The sequence below is a fragment of the Lissotriton vulgaris genome, chromosome 6 (genome assembly GCF_964263255.1).
Source record: "Lissotriton vulgaris chromosome 6, aLisVul1.2, whole genome shotgun sequence".
NCBI lineage: Eukaryota > Metazoa > Chordata > Amphibia > Caudata > Salamandridae > Lissotriton > Lissotriton vulgaris.
Window position 1 is genome coordinate 951,122,219 of NC_141694.1, and position 23,151 is coordinate 951,145,369.

The 23,151-nt window shown below is 44.0% G+C and overlaps 1 protein-coding gene across 6 annotated transcripts in view; it reads left to right on the plus strand.

Moving 5' to 3' along the window:
- The window catches only part of NCOA7 (nuclear receptor coactivator 7), a 1,085,323-nt gene extending 1,063,348 nt beyond the window's left edge, over positions 1–21,975 (plus strand). For all 6 annotated transcript variants that reach the window (XM_086926986.1, XM_086926985.1, XM_086926987.1 and 3 more), the window contains one exon: positions 18,863–21,975. In XM_086926986.1, the coding sequence (XP_086783112.1) occupies positions 18,863–18,998 (136 nt within the window). In that variant the 3' untranslated portion in view covers positions 18,999–21,975. The remainder of the gene's footprint in view (positions 1–18,862) is intronic.
- The last annotated feature ends 1,176 nt before the right edge of the window (positions 21,976–23,151 follow it).

Genomic DNA, 23,151 nt, shown 5'->3' on the forward strand with positions numbered 1-23,151 from the left:
CTGTTGGCCTCCTGCATCCTGCTGGTGAATCACGCTTAATGGCATATGAGGGCACTGAAGTCCCAGTGGGCACAGCATCCAGAGAATCTTTCCATTCAGGTCAAGATTCCGAAGGAGATTATGAAAAATCTGCAGTAGTGGCTAACGGACCCCGATTGGGTCATGGGCAGACCCCTATTCCTTCCCCTATCCAGAATTGACAGTGGTGACCGATGCATCACTTCTAGGTTGGGACAGCCACTTTGGGCAGGTGAAGATCATAGGACTTTGGTGTCCGGCTGAAGCTCAGCTTTGCATCAATCTTCTGAAACTGAGGGCTATCCGCTTGATGTTAAAAGCCTTCCTTCCCTCCATCAAAGGAAGGCTGGTTCACGTGTTTACAAACAACACCGCCGCCATGTGGTATTACAATAAACAGGGCTGGTGGGGTTTTGGACCCTGTGCCTGGCGGCTCTTTGCCTCTGAACTTGGCTAGAGAGCCAGGACATTTTCCTGGGCGTACAACACCTGGCGAGATCCTTAAAGGGCATAGGGGACAAACTCAGTCATCGTTGCCTTGCAAACCATGAAAGGCAATTACATGTGGAGGTGGCGCAAGGTCTCTTCCAAGAATAGGGAGAACCATGGTTCTATCTGTTTGCAACCATCGAGAAAATGCAATGTCCTCTCTTACGCGTGCTGGAGTTTCGAAAGCATCTCTCATTCTGAGACATGTTCTAACTCAAGTGGAAAGTGGGACTCCTGTACGCTTTTCCACCATATGACTCCTGGCTAGAGTTCTCAAGAAGATCAGGAAAGCCGGGGCACAAGTCATCTGGACTGAGCATGAAGAATATGGTATCCCGAACTCCTGAGCATGGGCATCTGTCCTTCAGTCAGGCTGCCCCTTTCAGGAGGATCTTTTGTCACAGCAACAGGGCAGGGTCCTACATCTGAGCCTGCACACTTTCCAACTTAGTGCCTGGTGATTGAGTGGCAGCAGTTGAGGGTTTTGATCTCCCTCCTGAGATCTGTGATATCTTGGCAACCTGGCATCCCTCCACCAAGACTTTATATTCCTACAGTTGGGATAGGTTTGTGGATTGGCCCCCCTTTTCGCTCCTCTAACAGAGGTATTGCTGTTTCTGTTATCATTATCCCGGCAAATCCTTGCCCTGGGCACTGTTATGGGTTACCAGTAGTCTATTTTGGTTTTCCTGCGGCTGCCGAATAAATCCTCCCTGTTCAAGTGACACTTTTTTGGAATGTTTACACTACAGCCTTTGTTCCCTCCTACCCCTTTTGTGATGCCCCAATGGAACCTCATCTGTTCCTTACATGGCTCATGTGATCTCTCTTCAATCCACTGCACAGCTGCTCTCTGCAGCTCTTGATAATCAGGGCAGTTCTGTTGGAGGCTGTCACCTCTCAAGGAGGGTCAGAGAACTTCACCTTCAATGCAATACTTTTTTCCCCAGACAAACTGGTCCTTTGCCTCTTTCCATCCAAAAGTGGTTGACCTCTTTCATGCTGGCCAGAACATCAAATTGCCTATTTTTTTTCTGTCTCATCCTTCTAAACAGGAAGAAAGATTCTATCATCTGGACTCAGAAAGATCTCTTTCCTACATTGGTTGCACCAAAAACCACCGGTTGAACGATCTCCTCTTCATTGGGTTCACTGGGGTAGGGTGCAGAAGTAGACCATCTCTCTATGGAGTGTACTGTGCTTTAAGATCTGTCATGCATTTGAGAAGAAGCAGCTCCCTGAGGATTTTTTGGGGTTTATTCCACCAGGGCCAAGGCCACAACTACTAGGTTACTGTTAGAAGGTGGTTCTGACACTATGGGTCACCCGGATTTTATTGCTTTTTGAGCACCTAATTGTTGAGCTTTTACTGTGGGGGAGCCTCATAAGTTGGGACTCACCCACAGTGAACTCAGGATGTAAGAGACTGCATGGGGATTTTACTGGTGTTCCCCTGGCTTGACCAGGCCACTGCGCAGGAGCTGGAGTAAGGGACACCTGGCTGGTTACACGCAGACACATGTGTGTGCACACGTGTAGGGGCTGTGCAGGGGAGATTCCTAGCATGCGCAGCCAAGGAGCAGGTACAGATAGACTGGTGTGGCAGGACTTTTGCAGAATGGTGTGGTGATATGGAATAGGATTTATACACTGGGAAGAAACATGCCAGGGAAAGTCAGTGTGTTTTACTGTTTTGCACTTCATTAATCCCCTATGGGGATGTGGAGCTCATGGGCTAAAGTAACTTTCAAAAGGCCTACAGATTCTAGACACACACTAAAGTCCACTGTAATGGATGTGAAAAGGAGTATTCTGATGAGTCCAAAGTCATATTTGTACTGCTTTTTGGGTCATCCAGGACTGTCCTATTTCTCTGAGCCAGCCATAACCAGACCCTGGCTGAGGGCTGATCTCAGCTGGATGGAGTGATAACCTTTCCTCCACAAGCTAAGGCCTCCTCTCCACGTAGAGAAGATGGGTGGGGCTACAGGCTCATCCATCAGTATCCATCACTGGGTGCCAGGCACCAGGCTGCACACAGGAGGGAAGGCAGCGAGGGGGGAAGGGCTTTTTCAGAAACCGTTTGGCCAGAGTCACTGGACGACGCCCTTTTTGAACGAACCCCGAGGCTGGACAAGGAGGGAGCAGGGGCAGAAAAGTGATGTCGCTGTTTGACAGGACAAACAAACTTCCTGCCAGCCCCCAAAGTGCTTGCACAGGAAGAGAAACTCTCTCTGGGGTGTGGTCTGCTGAGGCGGAAGGTGCTGGAGCCTGGCAATGGACAGTTGGAATTAGAAACCCCCTGACTGCCCCGCAGAGCCCTAACAGCACCGAAAGAAGAGCCCAGGACCGGTGCGCAGAAGCAGGGGCCTCTGCGCAGGAAAAAGAGAGGCCCAGGAGGAGGACCAGGCGAAAGGCTAGCGCAGAGAGCCAGTGAAGACTGCTCCCTGCAGAATGCTTCCTATTGGAGACCCGGAGGGCGAAGGAGAGTGCTCCCAGTGGTTGGGGGGCGGCACCAGGAGCAAGAAGATGTGAAAATGGGGCAGATCGGGCCCCCAGGGGCTGAGATATAGCCCCTGGAAGGTAGGCGACCTTTGACCCCTATGAAGACCGGCGACGAAGCACGTGGGGATCCGCTGCCAGTCTCAGAGATGCCCCCAAGGTGGGTCAGGTCCCAGGGGCTGCCCCCAAGGTGGAGGGAAGGTGCCCTGCAAGGGGGCCAGGAGCCCACCCTGGCCCCCATCGAAGATGGAGGTGAGGGAGCACCTTTGTGCCCCTGCGAAGAAGTAAGACGGGGAGCGCCGTCACACTCCCCGTGAAGGTGCCCCGTGGGGGGGTGTGGGGGGCCAGGAGCCCACCATGGCCCCCACCGAATATCAAGCTGGGGAGTGCCGTCGCGCTCCCCTGCAGACCTGAAGGATCCAGCCGGCTCCCGCGGCCTCACATAGGGTGGGGGCCGGGAGGGAGCTGGCAGGGGCAGCCGGGAGTGGGCTCCCCTGACTGGCTTCAGCCCAGCAATTTGCGTGGGTGCCCAGGTGGGACAGAGCACCCCACAAGCCAAGAAGAAGCAAACTGAGGCATAAGGGGCCCGGGTGGGACTGGGCCCCCAAAAAATGGGAGTGAGCGGCCGGGGGTGGGCTCCCCGAGCTGTAGAACTTACCTAAGGGTCCGGGTGGGAGCGGACTCTCCCGTCGGCAGCCAAGGCGGCCGGAGGCCCACATCGCGGCTGTCCCCGAAGCAGCGGAGGAGCCGTTGTTTAGAAATGCATGAGGTCCCACAATGCCTTGCAGGCCAGGACAGGCCTGCAAGGGAAAACTGCATTTCCTCTACTTATGGTGGCCCTAGGAGAACGGGGTCACCACCACACAGTTGCAAAGGTGCAGGGGGAGCTGCTTGAGAAGTGCAGTCTCCCCAGCACGAAACTGGAAGTCCCTCCATAAGTCACATGGGGACATGAAAAGAATAACCCCTCAAGGGCTCAGTCTGCATTTAAGACCTTCTGGGCTGGAACTTTTGTTCTACAGCTGAGGGTGTATTGAGGAGTGCATCCAGGAGTGAAGGGCAGAGTTGGGGATGTCTGGAGAAGGGCATCCCCTAGAGGTGAAGAGGTGTAATTGCAGCAGAATTGCTTTTACTAATGTTATTTCTAGGTTTGGGCAGTACATTTTGTTCCGCTTGCTGAATTTGCGATATTTTGACATTTTCGTGTTCCGCAGAGAGCGCGAAAATGTCAAAACTTTCGCAATCTGCCACGAAACTGAAGTATTTTCTTGTTTTCACTTTAAAAATGCCTTCTCGCGGGCGTGGTAGCAACTTACCGGGTCCCTGCATTCGCCAACGAGTTTCCCTATCCGTTCGCGTGCGCCACAAAATCTTGGATTGTTGGTAGCCGGTCGTGCTATCCCGCGAGAGTTTGCCGTCGGGAACAAGTCATTCGACCCTTAACAGAAAATAAGCATCGCGAGCAAGATGGCCGCGCCTATTAGCGACCGCATGGGCAAGTTAGAAATAAATTTCCCTGCCAGCACACAAAAACACATTGCGAACGGGCGGGAAAAGCAATCTCCGCATCTTTGCGAAAGTTCCTCGTACTCGCAGAGATTTTGCGCAATTTCACGATAATTTGCAAAAATCAATTTAGCTAATTCCGCCCTCCCCTAGTTATTTCTATTAGAGGGACTGAAGGTCACATATGTAATGTGAAGTACTGGTGGAAGGTGATGTCTTAAGCAAAATGGGGTTATGTTGCCCGACATTTCTGCTAGGGTGGCTGGTTGTATATGCGTAATCCTGTGATTTCATCTGCGATGCCTTTAGGGGCTGTAATTGCAATGCATTCTAATGATACACAAATGTGATGAGTACTGTCATGCTAATGTGATGCTTAAACATGTATTCTTGCTGCTGCTGTTAGGTGAGGAACAACCCAGACTGTTAGCCTTTAAGATGTAGAGGTGCATACTTTATGGTCAGTACAAGATGCTCAGTCCGGGTTATGTGTCACCAAGGCAGGTGTACCCATTTTAAATGCTGGTTGAGGTAATAGGGTGGGTCGCCACTGGGAAGGTGCCAGTTCGCAGGTCTCACGCTCCAGGTTATGATCAACTAAATGCATTGGGGGCTAGATGATGTGCATACATGGGAGTGGTGGTACTAGACCCCACCCCCCCCTGCGGGAGGGGTGAAGATGTTATGCAATGTCACAAAGTAATTCCAACAGCTTATGTATATTTGTAAATTGGTGCATAGTATTGAGTAGTGCATGTGTTTAATAAATGTACTCTTACTTTTATAAAGCAAAGTACAGACTGGACAATCAATTATTGAGCACCTGCAAATGGCGATTACTAGCCCACACCACCTCCCTTGAGTAAGCCTCAGACTGAGCTGCAACTCTACCCTCTGAGAGTCAGGTGCTACAATTGGGTGTTTGGTTCCCAGTGAAGAACAAATGTAGTTATGTTATTTGTGGAGGCCTCACAGATGCTCCCTCGTTTTCCAACAGTTACCATGCAGGGTACAGGTCCTGGATATCTGCCAATCTACCTTGTGGGCATCACTCCACATGTTAACAAAACACTATTGCTCGTACAGTCGGATCCATCAAGAAAGCCACTTTGCCCACTCAGACTTCTAGGACTTTTTGGTTTAAGCCAGTTTGCGGACCCACCTCCTGGGAGCTATTGCTTGAGTATCTTTTCTAATTTGAGGATTCTGCGGTTAAGTCTCTATCAGACGAACAAGAAAGGCTTTTTCAGCTAGAGACTCTATTTAACTGCAGATTCCTCATAGTTCAGCGAGCTGGGCTCCTCGCCTAAAATATCCCATTAGATGCTGCACACTGCAACAGTTTTTTGTGCGTGGCTTCTTTTTTTTTTGTTGCACAAATAATCACAAAAGAAACAGTGTCTGCACTCCAAGTGTTGCTTTTGTGGGCACCGTGATCTCACTTCCTACAGGGTCAACGTGGAGTTGACCAACCCCACTTACCGACATACAGAGGTTCGGAAGGTAAGTTACTTGTTCCTCAAGAACATTTGTCCTCATTGGTTACTATTGAATACTCCTCCTAGACCTAATTCAAAAATGTCTAGCTGCAAACTCCCTGCTTCAAGAAAATAAGATCATGTTCCTAGTTATTCTCAGCATGCCTAACTAAGAACTCACTAGGTTATATCCTTCCTCTCCTTCAGAAGGGATCTAAAGTTACCTGGCATTTTATAGAGAGGACCAGATTTTTATACAGGAGACCTGATTCTCTTCCACCCTTTATTCTTAACCTATTCACTGCTTTCACATCAAAAGTTTGCAAACCAGTAATAGCCACTGTACAATATATGCAGTTGCGACAATGAAGACCAGCTTAGCCTAAGCCTAGCACAAGCATCATTTTGTAATTCTGCATATAAAACATTTCTTTGTTACCTTTTATTAGTAATATATTTTCCAGATTTCTAAACTCTGTAACATGCTTTTTTCATGTAAAATAAACCTTTCCAGTATGACATCAAACACACTTTAATGCTTTTTAAATAATTTTTACCTTGCGATGCCTGCACCCTTTTGGGCAGACCTGTGCCAGCCACTCTTGATGCTGCTCTTCATAGGAAAAGTTGCATTGGGAGTGGCTATCTGGTAACCAGGCATTTCAATGCAGTACTTAATTACATACCTGGGGGCTGCAGTTTGTGTACCCAGCTATGTTTTAGACCATGGTTTACATTTTCCAACTGACTTGAGTTAGCGTCCATGTGTAGTTGGCTAAGCTGAGGTTGGCCAGTGGAACATGTGCACTTTAATTCACCCACGAAGCAACACAAAGCTCAGATATGCTTGCAAGCTGTTAGTCACAGCAGCGGATGCCCTCTCCTACTCCATACCAAGTCCTAGACCACAAAAAGTTACTATGGTGGTGGTGTTCTGGTGGATTGGAGGAACACCACTGCAGAGTCCCTGTTGATCAGCCTCTATAGGGTGTAATTCTTAATACTCACCGCCTTCCTACCAAGAGTTTCTTTCATCACAGAAAACAAGGCAAAAATGTGTTGCGACACTGAAACACCTATAAAAAGCATAACTGCTAAGGTGAACTAGCCAAAGCTTATTTGCTGACTTGATACTTTCATTCCCCTTTGCAGCTCACTAAACCACTTTTTCGCCAATAAATCTACTGATCCAAATCACATCTCCACTGGTTCTCACTTGGGCGCAAGTCCCCAAAGGAATATGTCAAACTGCTCAATTGGCGACCTACAGAGAAACTGACTTCCCAAATCAAATTCAAGTTTGTCAGACTCGTTGTTTAATATCCTGATAAGTAATAATGGCTACTTCTGTGTTTATTACATTGGTGACTGAACCAACATATCTACATAGACCCTCTCCACCCCAAGCCCCTGGGTAATGGACAACACTATCATTATTGAAAGAGCATCCCAAGCGTTCATCTAGTAAATTGTGGTGTTCTAGCCCAAATGACTGTAGATGTCTCTTTATGCCTCCTATATGTCATTAAGTTTGAATATGGCCTTTTCTCCTATAGTGTGCCAAGAAAGGAAATTGTAATGGGTGACCTTCAGGTAACAAAGATAGCACACGTCCTCTGTACATTGAACCTTGTGTCATCCTTTCCTCCTTCACTCCTGTGTCACCATGTTGAGACTCCTAGCCTTCTTGTTCCATTCACTGGGTAATGTCAAAAACCTTTGCAAGTAAGTGTGCTGCAAACCTTGAACTCACTGCTCTTTAAATACATGTCCTGCAATACGAACATTCTCATTGTGGGATTTCTCTCCACCGTTTGTCATGGAACAGATAAAAATCACAATCCATGCATTTACCCAAAGTACCAAATTCTGGTAATGCTTGAATTTAGTATGTTCTTTTCTACTCATTTTAACTTTCTCTTTTCATCTAGACATTGTATCTCTTTCGTCTTTGGCATCCTTTACTGAACCTAAGCCTCTAACAATATCTTTACATGGTAGGCTCTTCTCACAGATTGTTCCTTCTGATCAGCCAGTACTTAATGTATAACATGGGCGATAAGTATAGCCAAGCAGTGGTAACATTTTTACTTGACTTGCTTCTCAATTTAGTTAGCCCCCTGTGAAAACCCTAATACTGTTCCCATTTTTTATCATATCTTCTGGTGCTTTTGAAGCCAGCCCCTTGCATCCGTAGATCTGTAATTCGAAAAGTCTACATTGGATTTTCCTACTTTCTACTTGGTAAAATTCAGGGCCTGTGGTGCTCTCAATTTCTGTGCTGTATCCCATTTCACTATGATTTGTCCCACTCTAAGAAGAGTTGTTCATATGTATTAAGCCCTACATATTTAAGCATATTCAGCAGGGCTAACTTAAGTCTAAGGCTAATATGTCTGTCAAGTATTTCTGTGAATACCCTCTCCCCTGTGCTCCAGAATGTCTTGTCAAGCCTAGAATCCTAGACAGTACTGTAAACAAAAAAAACCTCCATCCTCTGTTCGGCATGTGTGAGGAATCCCAAACATGGGCCATAATCTCTGCCCTCTATAGTAAACTGTATGTAGGTAGTTAGTGTAAGAGGGGATACCTTTTACAGATATTTCTCTTGCTGCCATCAGGGCCACTTGCCAATTTGCATCAAGAGATTCCAGGTCTAATTTTCAGTTTTGCCTAAGATCCGGAAATGTATCGCTAGAATGTATACACCTGCAGCATATTTTTCCCTTTCGAGAATAAGAACACAGTGACCTTTGTAGTAAACCCTATTAGTGGATCATTGTTTTCCAGGTAGGACAATAGTGCACACCTAAACTGCACATGTTTGATTAATTAGCTCTGTAGTAGTCCTAACATTTCGGTGAACAATTACATGGTGTTGTGCAAACACAATCTGTATTCCTAGCACCACCTGATCTATAAATTCTTCCCTTTTCTGTTTTTTTTACACCATGTCCCTTTGGCTATATGCTCATGCCACATCTGCTTCTGTCTGACATTATGGACCTAATTTACTTTAGGATTACCTTTTAAGCCCTAGCATTAATATGCTCAATTATCCTGAAAAGAAAGCTGGTCCTCTGCCATCTCTCTTAATTCTCCCTGGTCCTATCATTGTTCCACTCGTCTTTCTCCTTTTTCATTGGGTATGCCAACAAATAACATATTGCTGATGTTACCCAAAGAGCACTGCCACATACTAGGATGCACAATATTTAACCAATGCCTAGATAAAATAGCCACAGACTAGATGCCTATGCCCACGTATTGAAGTGGACAAACAAAAGTTTAGTAGAGCAATTCCTTGTAATCTTTTTTTTAAGTTTAATAAACATTATTGAATTAATGAAGAGTACAAAAAAAAATCTTTGCACTTAATGTGTTAACTTTGCGATAACAAAAAGGGAAAGATAGTCAATGAAATAGGGTAGAAAGCTATTTTCATTTGACAATATCATAGGGAAGTTTGGGAGAAAAAGGGAATAAAATATAAATCTACAACTGAAGATAGGTATCAATACAAACTACTAAAGAAATCATCAAAATACCTAAAAACAATTTAATGATGACAAATGATGCAGAGGGAAAAGCAGAAAAAGTAACAATTTATGGAGAGTGAACATTTTCAGAACGATTACATCAGTGGCGGTTTTACCATTAGGGCGTTTGGGCGTTGCCCCACCTATAATTATCAGGCAATTTATTCGAGCGGCGCGTTAATAAAAGTTTTATAAATTAACGCGCCGCTCGAATAAATTGCCCGATAATTATTGCCCTGCGGCCGTGGTGTGTGTCATGGACTTGGACAGTATGCACTGTCTGACACTGGGTGGCGCTGGACTGACTGTGCCGGCACAGTGCGCACTCACTGCGCATGTGGTGTTTGCCCGGCAGGGCTTTTTTAACTAGCAAACTATGTGGATTAAAAAAAAACAACCGATTAGGGGTTTGCCTGCCTAATGCAACGTACCCCATTGCTGAAAAAACGAACGACGTTTTTTTAATGCTCAGCCCAATCCTGATGCTACTCTCTTTAGAGAGCAGCTCTCCTCTAAAGAGAGCAGCATCAGGATTGGCTACTACTGTGTCTCGGCAAGTTGGCAGCCATTACTAATTAGTCTAGGCGCCAACGGGACCCCAGAGCAGAGATGGTGCGGACCCGGTCAAGTGAAGACAAGGTAAGTTTTTTATTTTATTTATCCCCACCCCCCTGGCCCCCACTGTGAGCGAGCCGTGACTGCATGAATCACTGAAATATAATTTGTGGTATTCCGTTGTTTCAGCACCTTAATTTAATTACATTGCAGCAGGGTACTTCGGTTGTCCTTCTTGGCACTGCAAAGGCTCGAGTTGCACTTCAGTTTGTATTTCTTAAAGTATCCTTTTACTGGGCCTTTCTTCAGCTGCCACATCGGCACCTTCCTCTCCCTACATGACGCATGGTGTGCTCCTGCTCACACAACCTGCAAGAATAAAGTTTGATACCGTTTGTACAGACGTGCCTGATGTGTATGCAGACGTCTGAAAAAAAGCCATTCTGGATAAAAAAAAAGTCAGCACTGATTATTCACATCTGACTGCCTCGTTCAAAGGGTTAATGCGGCACCGACGTGCAACACTCGCACAAAAGGCAGATATGCCTGACAATGAAGCTTTCAGACGAGCAGAAAGGTAGGGGGCATCTTTGTTGTTACTGTAAAGTAGGGAACGCACTTTTATACATGTCTTTGTTACTGATTGGGCAGAGTGGGTGAGTGCTATGAAGTTTGGGATTAAAGCAAGCGCTTTAGCTAGCCTAAGACCACGCAGCATGGCATCACACTGTGTGTGCTTCCCTGCGTAAACTTTGATTCCTGCCACTCCAGTCTGTTTCTGGTGTCCGCATGAGTGATAATTAAGGGATTTGGGCAAAAGTCATTATTGTAACAACATAATGAGTTTTGTGTGTGCGAGTCAGGTGGGTGTCTAAGTGCCCATGGATGTCGGGCAAGCGTAAGGCTGCTCCAGTGTGCATCAGACACCAGCTTATTGATAGAGAAGGGTTTCTGTGATATAAGTGTGCGCCTTCTATTTGTTTATTTTACATTGCAAGTTCAACATTTGGTGCCACTGCTTATGGATTGGCTGCTGGAATCGTGGCTCGGTGGAATTTACTGAGCCCGGCATCCACATGAGACTGTCTCTGCATGCCACCGGACTGTGTTAGGGCTAGGCGTTGACTGCAAGGGCTTGTTTGGTGCTCCAAATAGTTTCTTGCTTCTGTTTAACCAGCCGTTCTTGGATTTGTTCCACATTGCCTTGTGCATCGTTATTCGTGATATCGGACGTGTATTAGGAAGTGGGTACATATGAGGACTCCTGTGAGTTGCTTTAATGACTTGCTTTGTCTGACACTGGTATCTAGTGAGAACGATTTAAGTGGGTGCTTGGCCTCCCATGGCTAGTATGCAGGATTAGGGGTGGCTGCTATTGACTAGGCATTACCAACCAGTACAGAGGACAATAGAGTGGTCAGTTCAAACCGTGGACACAATAGAAAATTGGTGACACTCATCCTGAACTTTTACGCCCCACTACTTTCAAATGTCACCAGCCGCCACTGGATTACATAATACACAAATTGTTGTAACCTTATTTAAATAATTAGTTAATGGTAACCAAAATAAATCCCTGTTTACAAATCGTTTGAAAGAGGAGGCAAAAGCAATATCCATTCTGTGATAATGACAAACATTCAAGCAGGATGTCACTGAAAGTATGTTTGAACATTTCCAGTTTAGTATAGTTTGCTGAAAGGCTAAAGCCAACATCAGGTCAAATGACCCATTTTCATGTCAAAATAACCCAAATGACTGATAAATTTCCTTTAAAAAAAATAACATTCAATAAAGGAATATGCTATTTAAAGATAATTGAGATACAAGACCAGATATGCCTTCAAAAGGAGGCTACAGCAGGGAAGGAGGACAAGAGATGCATAAAAGCGGCCAAGGGAAAATCACAAGACCTACAAGTCTTATTATTAGTGTGCGTAAAGTAAGCTATGGATAGAGGAGTAAAAAAGAATCTATAATTTAGAAAAAACATGGATTGAGTAGTGGATGTGGATCTAGAGATCTTCATAGATATAGCCCAGATCTTGTTCCAGAAATCGGTGCTCTAAATACAATCCTAATCCGCCTCCCAAGTAAGTTCCAATTTAGATTTAGGATGATCAGAGGCTGGGGTGAGAAGATGTTTATAGATCAGGGATGCTTTGGGAAGTACCATCAATGTTCTGAGAAGCGGCTCCTTTGTGGGTATATATTAATTTGAAGGAAGATTATAAAAAACAACTAGAATTATTCCCATGAGGATTGGGAATTTGTGCTAAAATGAGCAAGGGCACTTAAAGGTAGCCCGAAACGGAGGGAAAGAACAAGGCGTCCTATCATCAAACATATGTTGGACCCAAACAATTGCCCTAAATCCCAGGATTTCCAATAAAGAGGTCTATTGTTAATAGTAATGAGACGATTGTACCATAGAGGATATTGTAGGAAAGAGTCCCTAGAAATTATGTTTAACTGGCAATGAGGCCTTAACACTGAACATGTGTGTTTGAACAGTGAAAGAGAAGTAACATTGACCTTTGTAGTAAAGGCAAGAAATTCATTTACAGAAAAAGGTGAGTAGGGACCATTCAACAGTGACTCATAAAGGTGTGAAAGGGTAGGAGTCGGTAAGAAGCCATTTGAAGCTAATCTAAGACAGAAGGCTTTGTGATATAGCCAATAGTCCGGAAAATTCTCTCCTCCATTGGATTTAGGTTTCCTAAGCTGTGACGGGGAAATTCTGGATTTCTAATTCCATAAAAATGTGTACAGGAGGGAAATCACTTTTTTTTAAAGTAAATAGACGGAATATGAATGGGAAGCATAGACAAAATATACAACAAAAAGGGAGTAATCATCATCATTTTAATAGAATTAAGATGACCCCACCATGAGAGAGAGAGAGGGTTCCATGAAGAAAGGAGTTTAGAAATATGATCTAAGCCTTCCTTTATATTTTAAATGAATTCAATATGGAATTATTAAACCAAATGCCTAAGTATTTGATTCTAGAACTATTCCATCGAATTGCTTAAGACAAAATTTGGTGATGGGAAGGATTTCTGCCTTGTCAGAATTGATTTTATAACCTGAAACTAGGGAAAAAGCAGATTTCTTGCAATAAAGGAGGAATAGATGTTTCAGGGTTAGATATAAAAAGTAAGATATCATCTGCATAGGCGGATACCTTTAAATGTTGATCCCCATAAAGAAATCCTGCTATAGAGTCATTCTGGCGAATATGAGATAGAAAGGGTTCAAACGACAAAACAGGAGGAGATAAGGAGCAACCTGGACGTACACCATGTTGCAATGGAAAGAATTGCGAGAGTAGACCATTGACCAAGACAGACGCTCTAGGTACCGTGTATAGAAAAGAGATGAGAGACATACATTTAGGACCAAATCCGTGCCAACGGAGAGCTTTAAATTAAAAGAACCAATCTACTTTCTCTGCATCATTAGAAACTGCAGCTAAAGAATAAGTGAGAGTTGGAGCCTTGTTTAAAACATTAAATAGTAACCAGGAATGAAGGGAAATTAGTCTGTCCTTTAACAAATTACTCTGCTCTAGACCAATTAGATTTGGCAGAAGAGGTTCAAGTCGTAAAGCAAGTGATTTTGCCAAAGAAGTTCTAATCAACATTTACAAGGGATACAGGGGAATAGTTCTTGCATTACTTAGGATCTCAACCATCTTCATGAATTAGGCATATTGTAGCTTCAAAAAAAGGTGACACCTGTCTTACCCGTAATATAAAAGTATTGAAAAAGATGTAAGACTCCTAGCAGGGTGTGCCAGTGAAGTGAGGCGACAAGTCCAGCAAGATGCTGCATCGACTTTGCCAGGGTGCCTTCCATTCCCAGGCCCTACTGGGAGTTCTGGGCCGGGCGGGACAACCGATTATTGACCTCCTGGCTATCGCGAGAAGCTTCGCCGCCTATTATGCGGACCTTTACGCTCCGAAAGAATGCCTATCGGCTAACGTCAAAGATAAATTCATAGCTGACCTACCGCCCAAAGCCGTGTCAGATGAGGTGCGAGAACAATTGGAGCTACCACTGACTGATGAGGAGTTGGGCACGGCTCTGGGAGAACTCAACCCCGGTAAGGCACCTGGACCCAATGGGTTCCCCAGTGGTTTTTTTAGACTTTTTTTATACAATTGGCCCCTCACTTTCGACCGGTGATCGAAGAGGTCTGGGAGCGGGGCTTGCTTACCCCGGACTGGAGGCATGCAGAGGTGGTGGTATTCCACCAACCAAGCATTCCCCCGGAGCAACATGCTTCATATCGTCCTATATCCCTCTTAAATATGGAGGCAAAGGTTTTGGCCAAGGCGTTGGCCAATCGCTTTCTGCCCCACATATCCACCCTGGTGCACCCCGACCAGGCTGGTTTCATGCCCCGGAGGGCGACCAGACACAATATTAGGCGAGCACACGTTTTGACTCCCTGAGCTGAGAGAACCTCTTTTCCTTGCTGCGAAGGCTCAACTTCGGCCCGCGCTTTCCCTCCTACCTAATGCTACTGTACATAGATCTAACTGCGTCTGGGGCACTTTCATCGTCTTTTTCTATCAGGCAGGGTACGCGGCAGGGCTGCCCCCTGTCCCCATACTTATTTGCACTAGCTATGGAGCCTTTGGCTGCATGGGTGCACATTGACACGCAGATCCGGGGATTTGAATGGCCGCCGGGTCTGTCTGATAGGATTGCATTGTATGCGGACAATGTTCTCTTCTTTCTTACAGCTATAGACAGGACGGGGCTGCCTCATTGCCCATTATGCAAATTTTGGGGGAAACTTAGGGACTCTATATGAACCCCCATAAGTCAACACTTTCGGTTCTAGGGGATTGGACGGGGGTAGGAGCGTGGGTGTCCACTGTTCAGTTGGCAGCAGGTGGGCTGAAATATCTGGGCGTGTTTTTATCAGATATACCTGTAGTCTCCTGGGAACACAACCTGGTCCCAGTGTGGAATCACAAACTGGTCTCAGTGTGGGAACGGACTCGTGAAGATCTTAAGTCCTGGTACCATATGCCTCTGTCTTTATATGGCAGATCGGCGATATTTAGGATGGTGGCGCTTCCCGGCTCCTCCACCAACTACAGAATCATCCATACCAGATCCCACCCCGATTGTTCAGACAGGTGAATGCAGCACTGGGACAGTTCCTGTGAGAGGGGGGAAAGTGCGGGTGGCTCTGCGCACATGCTTCCTGTCCACCTATTGCGAGGGGGCTGGTGTCCTCTGATGTTCTCTCGTACTATCAAGCCTCACACTTGCTGGTCCTTAACGAGGTGTGGTACGGTGACAGAGGAGACCCGGCATATGCAATTGAGCGCCAGCTCATGGAACACCATTCTCTACATATTATATTATATTCGGCCCCGCTGCGGGGGTCGCTGCCATCGGTTACGCGGGTGGTGTTTCTGCTCTGGAGGCAGGCTCTGTGCCGAATGGGGTGGTGGAACACTCTGACTCTGGGAAACCCCCCTCTGGGGCAACGGGCGCTTGCATCAGCTGGTGGCCTTACAGGGCTTCCGGGGTTGGGACGCGATAGGTATCTCGGTCCTTGGTGATGTTATGAGGGGCCGGACGCTCAAATTTCAAGACCTGCAGAAATAATTCCTTATGCCACGATCCCAGTTTTATCGCTACCTTCAATTTAGGCATGCCCTGTCCCCTAGTTTAGAGGGCTTGGAGTCTCTACTGGAATTCAGCCCGTTAGAGGCAAAGGTCTTTGTGTGAGATCTAACCAACCGGAAAATCTCTCAGATTTATCAGTCCCTGGTCACTCGTTGTTCCCTCACAATTCAGAGGCTTCGGAGGGCGTGGGAGGAGGATGTGGGCACACTGGAGGAGGAGGAGGACTGGACTGAGGCCTTAGCGACCCCGCGAGGGGCAGCCATAGCAATGCGACTCCACCTAGTTCAGTTCAAATATCTGCACAGGGTCTATTTTAACCGAGTGCGCTTGTGGAGGGCAGGGCTGATCGCCACCCCTGTGTGCCTTCGCTGTAGCAGAGAGGAGGGTACATTCATTCACACTGTTTAGAGCTGTCCGTCTTTTGATCGCTTTTGGAGAGGGGTATATTCCGGTCTTTTGGAGGTTCCGGGGTGGGAGCTCCCCCGTATGCCGCAGCTGACCTTACTTCATTTTATGGAGGGAATAGGTGGCAACATCTATAAGCGACACCTCATGCAATTAGGTTTTACACTGCCGAAAAAGGATATTGCCAAGGCATGGAAGGGCCCCATCGGTGGCCGCATGGAAGAATGGGCTTGACTTCTGTATGAGCTAGAACAACCTATTTTTGTTGGTAGGGGTTCCCCACGCAAACACTACAAGATTTGGAAGCGGTGGGCAGATTATCGGGGACTGTTGGACCCGCTACCGGTGACCGGTCTATCTGGTGGGATAGCACGTATGCATAATTTTAGACTGTAGGGGCATGCTACGGGGGCCAGGAGGGGCTTGCCTTTCCCGCTGTATCTCTATGCGGTGGACAGCACTATGTGGATCTGGTGCGATCAAAGGGGTGGGAGGGAGGTGTTGTTGGGATGTGTTTGGATATAAAGTACAAAAGTCATAATTGTATAGTGGATTGTGCAGTTGTCTCTCGAGTGCAGAACCCTGCAATATATGTGCAACTTGACAAATAAAAATGTGTTTAAAAAAAATATATATATATAACCTTCCTTTAAGGGAAACAAAAATGAAAATTAGGAGGAAATTATCAAAGGCTGTCAAATAAGAGTCAAGTTATAGAGGAAGGACCAGCAGTATTCATGGAAGCCGTAGAGTGTGAATGAAGTAATTTCCGCAGGATCGTAGGATATTCAGATGTAGTGGTGCGGTTCTGAAAAGTCACTTTAAATAAGCATGGATGAAATAATCTATAGTGCACACCCAAGGTACGCAGGGCTGGTCGAAATTCAAGGAACTCCTCCTGTCGTTTTACCAGTAACTGTGGAAACGTCTTGGGACAAAAACAATTTAGCTCCAGACCAAATTATTTGTTTTTTAAGCTTGGCTGCATTTAAAACTTGAAAAGGTCAGTAAATTTCAAAAATAGAAGGATTAAGACACAGGACTTTAAAGGAACAGATGAAAAAGACAGGCGGAGACCCAATCTATGAGCGCGCTGGATATTCAGACTGATGCAGGGAGGTTCAGAAATTTCACAAGTGAAGAAGGTCACAGGGTAATTTCCCCTCAATCCCTTCTGGAAGACTATACAAATGAAGGTTAGTGTTTGTTTTCAAGATTCTCAGCCGACTTTTTGAAGAGCAAAACATCCTTCTCCGGAGATAAAACCCTTGCAGACATCTTGTATATCACTGACATTTTGTTCTACTACGGACACTCTGAAATCAAGTAAAGACCATTAGTATCTACAACTTGTAGACATGTATTGGTTTCTTCAATAAATGGTCTCAAAGTACGTATTTCCTCGAAAAGAGTGTCCAAAGATACTGGCAAAACAGATTTTGGCGGAGAAGGAGGATCTTGCTTAAGCAGTTTGTTAGCATAAGAGGGTGATGCATTTTTTATGGCACAATGGACACAGACGCTGACCTGGAAGAGTTAGATTGAGCCATACTTATGCAAATCAACCATAGGGGGCTCTAGGGAGGGAGAGCCCAACACAGGCAAACCAGCAGAAAGTCTCCTACTTGAATGTAGTAAATGTTTACTGCTGCCCATGTGTTGAGGAAAAGCGTTCAATCCAACATGAGCATAGAAGTTCTATAAAATCTCCTCTCAATAAAAATAAAATAGCCCAATGATGCAAGTCTTAATATAAGTGGAGGACTCCAAAGTGTACTGAGAAAATTCCCAATAGCAATGCTGATAAGTAGGGAGAAGCAGTACCTCAGTAAAAGTCTAAAGCTGAAGAGAATTCCACTAGTCTGGTAGGAGTTCAAAATGTCAACCGGAAGACAGCTACTGATGTCCCTCGACGTTTTATGAACCCACCAACAGGAAAGAAAATTTAAAGGACAGCCTCATATTCAGGAGAATTTTCACTACAAGAAATTCCTAATTTAAAGAGTATAGCGGTTCAGGAACTGCTGAAGTGGCTTTTCCCCATGCAGCTCGGAGCTCCGTGTCTAGGCGGCCATCTTGAAAGGCGCAGATGCACTTCCCCTTGAACATTTATATTAATAGTATGATACAACTCTGTTTTCTTGACTTGTATTGATATCATAGCATATATGTTGCTTCTAACGAAGTTGTTAAATATGTAATATTGTTGACTCTTAAAATAATTTGCTGGTCTGTCCTTACTGTATCTTTTTAGATTCAAAATTCATTCATTACGCATCCAGTTACCACTTAATTTCGAATTATAATCCTGTACTTCCCTTATATTACAATAGTGCCTCTTTGGATTGCTTTACTTCTGAAAAAGACTTGTATTTTACATTCTTTAAGTTTTTTCTTTTTGCCCCAGTCAGCTTTGGAGAGTTCTCATACATCCTGTTTGAAAGGATGAGTTTACCCTCTGAACTTCCTGGTTATAAGGGAGGTTAACAGTGAATAACTGGGATGTATTTCACTGAGGGGTTCTGAGTGACCACCAATGCACAACAGGAGCAATGCTAGAGTTGTCAGGGATGTCACTCTGAACCCTGAAGTGAAAAACATCAGTTATTCACGTATTATACATCTTTAATTTTGTTTCATATTCCCCCTTGAATATTGGGTGATAACAATTAGTAGCAATGTGTAACGTGCTGATGTACTTTCTTCTTCCCACAGTGGAGGATTTGGCCTTTGGCTGGATGCTGATTTGTATCATGGCCGCAGCAAACCTTGTGAGACCTTCAACAACGAGACCCTCTCCAAGAAGGAAGACTTCATAGTGCAAGACGTGGAAGTCTGGACATTTGAGTAACCGGGATAGAAACACGCTGGCTCTGTGAACACTAATTCAGGAAGACGTAGTTGAAGATGTGACTTCTCAACATCAGATAACTTTTTGCATTGCCCAACACCTTCATTGTCAAGCTGTGCCAACGTGTATTGATCAATCTGTGAACCGCACCAGAGGCAAACTCACACGGGCAGAACTGGAGGCTCCTCTGCAGTGGGCAAGATTGTGTTAAACTGATCATCTCTCTCCTACTCATAAAAAAAGAAATGATGATGGAATGTTTTAATGCTATTTGCTCAAGATGGCTGCTTCTACTGCAAGGGCAGTAGAGTAAATGCACATCAAGAGTAGACTGGTCAGGCCCCCCGGTTTTGCAGGGACAGTTGGGGGGCATAGATAGCTTGTTGCTAGCCAAAGAAAAAGGGCTTGGAGAAAAAGCTTTCCTGAGAAAGCTTTTACTGCCACATATTTACTACACTGAGTGCGCTTTACCTTTTAGTTGTAAAAAGCAAGTATACATCGTTCTCCAAATGAGCAAGTATATATTTGAAAATGTTAAAAATATTTTAAAGGTTAATCTATTGGCTGACATTTGTTTGATGCATACGTTTTTTTTTTAGGTTTGACGAAATATAAAGTTGAGCTATGTAATTTGCACATCTGAAACCTCAATAGGTCCAAAAATACAACCTGTGTGTTTTTTTTAAAAGGTATTTATTATTTTTATTTCAGAAACATGTAATATTGATTTTTTTTTTAATTAGCAGTTTGGGCCCTTTTTTCTAGGGTGGTTAGAGAAAATTATTCTGAGCTGGCTTGTTGGCATCTTTTACAAGCACTAAGTGCATAATTCCAAATGAGCCAAGAGAGGTATGCCAGGCTGCCAGCTCCCGTTGGTAGAGATGCAGTGCTCTTCTTGTGTAGCTTTTGATGGTCATTCATTTGTAAAATTACTAAGACTAGGAAACGCAGGACGTTTCCATCGAATGTTTGGTGAGCTGAAAGTAAACTTTGTGTCCAACAGCATTTTTCTTTTAATACTGTAATTATATATATTTTAGGTTTTATTATGAGTAGTTTTAATTTTGAGTGTGAAAGTGCTGGTGATGTGATGAAAGGGCATTCTCTGTTGCAAGATGGCACAGATCAGGCGTGTTCTAGGACTGTGTTCATTTTGTAGGATTAGCTCAGCACAGGAAGGCAAGAATGCTTTGACTTTTATGCAGTTGTGTTGTTTATCCCGACATATGAAGGTGAAACAAACCTCTGGATGCCAATGCTTGATGCAAACAATGTGCTTGATTTGGTATGTCTGTTTATTGAACATCCCAAACGTGACCATATGTGAATTGTGAAAATGGCTTAGTGTATTTTTGTATACAATACAAAAGATTTGGAGGGGGGGCTGAAGAGAGTGTTGGTGGTAACATAGGTGGCTTACATTAGTAAATAAGAAAAACATACAATATATTAAGATTTCAGGAAAACTGAAAGGGTGCTTGTGGTTGTACTGTGCTTCCATGCCCTCTTACAGTATACCATAGAATGAAATCAAGGATAATATCTGGGTGCATTGGACTGGAAAATCATAGTGACCATTTATAGAAAACAATTAATTAAATTCAGTTTTTTTGTACATGTGCATTAAAAAAAATATAGTCTGCAAAGGTTAATCCCATATACTGTTTCACAGAATTGGGTCTGGTGATTTTTCTTTTTTGTGAGATGGATATATGAATGAAGAAAGTCCGCCTGTACAAAGGAATAGTTTTATTTACAAGTTTAGGTTTAGGGATGGGGTGACGCTGTTGGAGTTCATGTTTGAGGTGAACACCTAAACATTTGTAAGTTGTGACTATGTATATATCACTTGCTGCTAGTTTCCCACCACAAAAATCCATTTTAAATGGTCTACAGTGGAAAGGCAGAATTAAGTACCTTTCACCAGAATTGGATGGAACCTGGAATACCAATACATAATGAGAGTAGGAAAGAAGACTCCATCCAATAAAATGTTTCCTTCCGAGTAGAGTAAAAAAAATGACCTGTCTTAATGCACATTTACAGCCTACCTTATACATGCAGACTCTTCTATCACCTAGGAATTCTGTGTGCAAGTTTCTTCCACATGGAAATTCTGTTTGCATAAATTTGCGCATTTGAGTATTCCAGGAAATCTGTGCCTGTCATAGATTTCCTGAAGTATATGTGGGAATCTTTAGGAATCTTCTAGTTATTTTTTATTCCCTAAAGGTCGAAATCTGCTCCAGATTTAGGGTTAATCCTATGGTAGTATATTTCAACCTTTTTGAGCAGATGCTTTGCCATTGGGTCTAAGCTCTGACATTCCACTTCTAATAGAGGCGCCACTTCACCTCTGCCTGAAGGAGTTCGACTGCGATGGATGAAAAGGAAGGAGCAAGTGGAAGAAATAGAAAAATCGTGTACTTTGAAAAGCAGCCTTATGGTATTGTTACTCTACTGGTTGTAGAGCTAGCAGTAGTCTCTTGCACACTTAGTAGCTATTAAACTGAGCTATGACTGAACTGCTCGTTTGCCAACAATTTGAACGTTTTGAAGAATCGTAACACAAATATTGGTTCAATATGGTCTTTTAACGCACAGACATAATTCTGTAATAAAATGCTGTACAAAGCTGGTATGCTCAATTGGCCGACAGAACTTTTAATGGGCATTTTTAGACTTTTCTGGAGCTACTACCATTTCACCATGTGTGGGTGTTAAAAAAAACTATCAGTTTAAAAAAAGTTTTTTACTTTTCTGCAAACTACTTGTTTGATGAAGCTAACAGTGCGTCATATTGCATAAATTTTCACTCATTACTGTTGAATATGCTTTTGGTCTGCTTGATGAAACACTGTATGTACTTTTAAAGGGTTGTTAGGTCGAAAGTGCATGACCTACGATCCTGGAATACACTGAATATATGTAATGCAGTGCTATCAATATTTTAAATAAAGGGATTTATGAATTGGCATTTGTGATGCTTGGTGTATATTTTTCACCCTTCTCTCTTTCATATAATGGGTATGAAAAATGTAATGCACACAGCAGTATAATTAGTCTATCCTGTTTGAGATTTAAACCTATAATAACTGATAGAACCCTAGCAAAAGTGAAACAGCCCTCATCAATAGAAATGTATAAATACATCTGCACAATCTCAAACCGTAATTCCATTTAAAAAAAGGAAAGTGAGGGATAATAAGTCATTTGTATTTCGTCCTGAAGGGGTCAACACAATGTAACTGTGTTATACACTGTAGCAGTAAGACCGGTCAAATTCTGCTTGACTTTTGTTGTTTAGAAATGTCACTAATATTGTTTCTTCTTCCTTATATTTTCTTCAGTTTTGTGTGCTTGGATTAAAGGTGCAGGGTTTAGAAGCATGTAGATCTGATCTTATTATTGTATACACTCTAGAGAATCTGGGAATATTAAAATATTTGATCTTTTGGCAGTGTTTAATTGACTGGTTAAATGGCTGGCTTATAAGAATCATGGCCAATGTCTACTATCACAATTACCCACAGACCCAGAATGGGTAAGATTCTGGTACATCAGCCCCCTTTTCTAGCAAGTCAGGATTGATGGCAGGTAAACTGCCGAGCACTCCAGACTTTAATCATTCAAGGCAAGGTATAGTGACCGGTACATGTAAAGAGTGCTGTCACCATGCACATGGGATAGTGATGAAAGCATAACACGACTTTACACATACCAACTAAATTCATAGAGCCGTGGTGTACCGTTGTTATTTGCGATACCTTCAGCTAATGCTGGCTTTTTAGCCAACTGCACATTACTGTTCGAAGGTCAGTAAGCACTTAAAGTGAGACTTTTGCCATGGGGACACCTGGAAGCTATGTCTGTCCACACAACCGCAGCATCACCTTAATGTAGTCAGGCAGAGTGCAGAAAAGCAGTGTCGAGCATGCTTAAAGCATCAGGTTTGATGTACCTTAACATGCAGGGCTACACATGAATCTGGTGTAATTAAAAAGTTTTAAAGGTTTCACCACTACTATGATGTTGTCAGGGGTGACCGCCCCTACAATGTCATAATATACAGTACGGAGTAGGGGAATGATCTCCAGCTGTGTCAAAGCAAAGTGTTTATTGGAACAGCTAAATATAGGAATTTTTCTTTTTA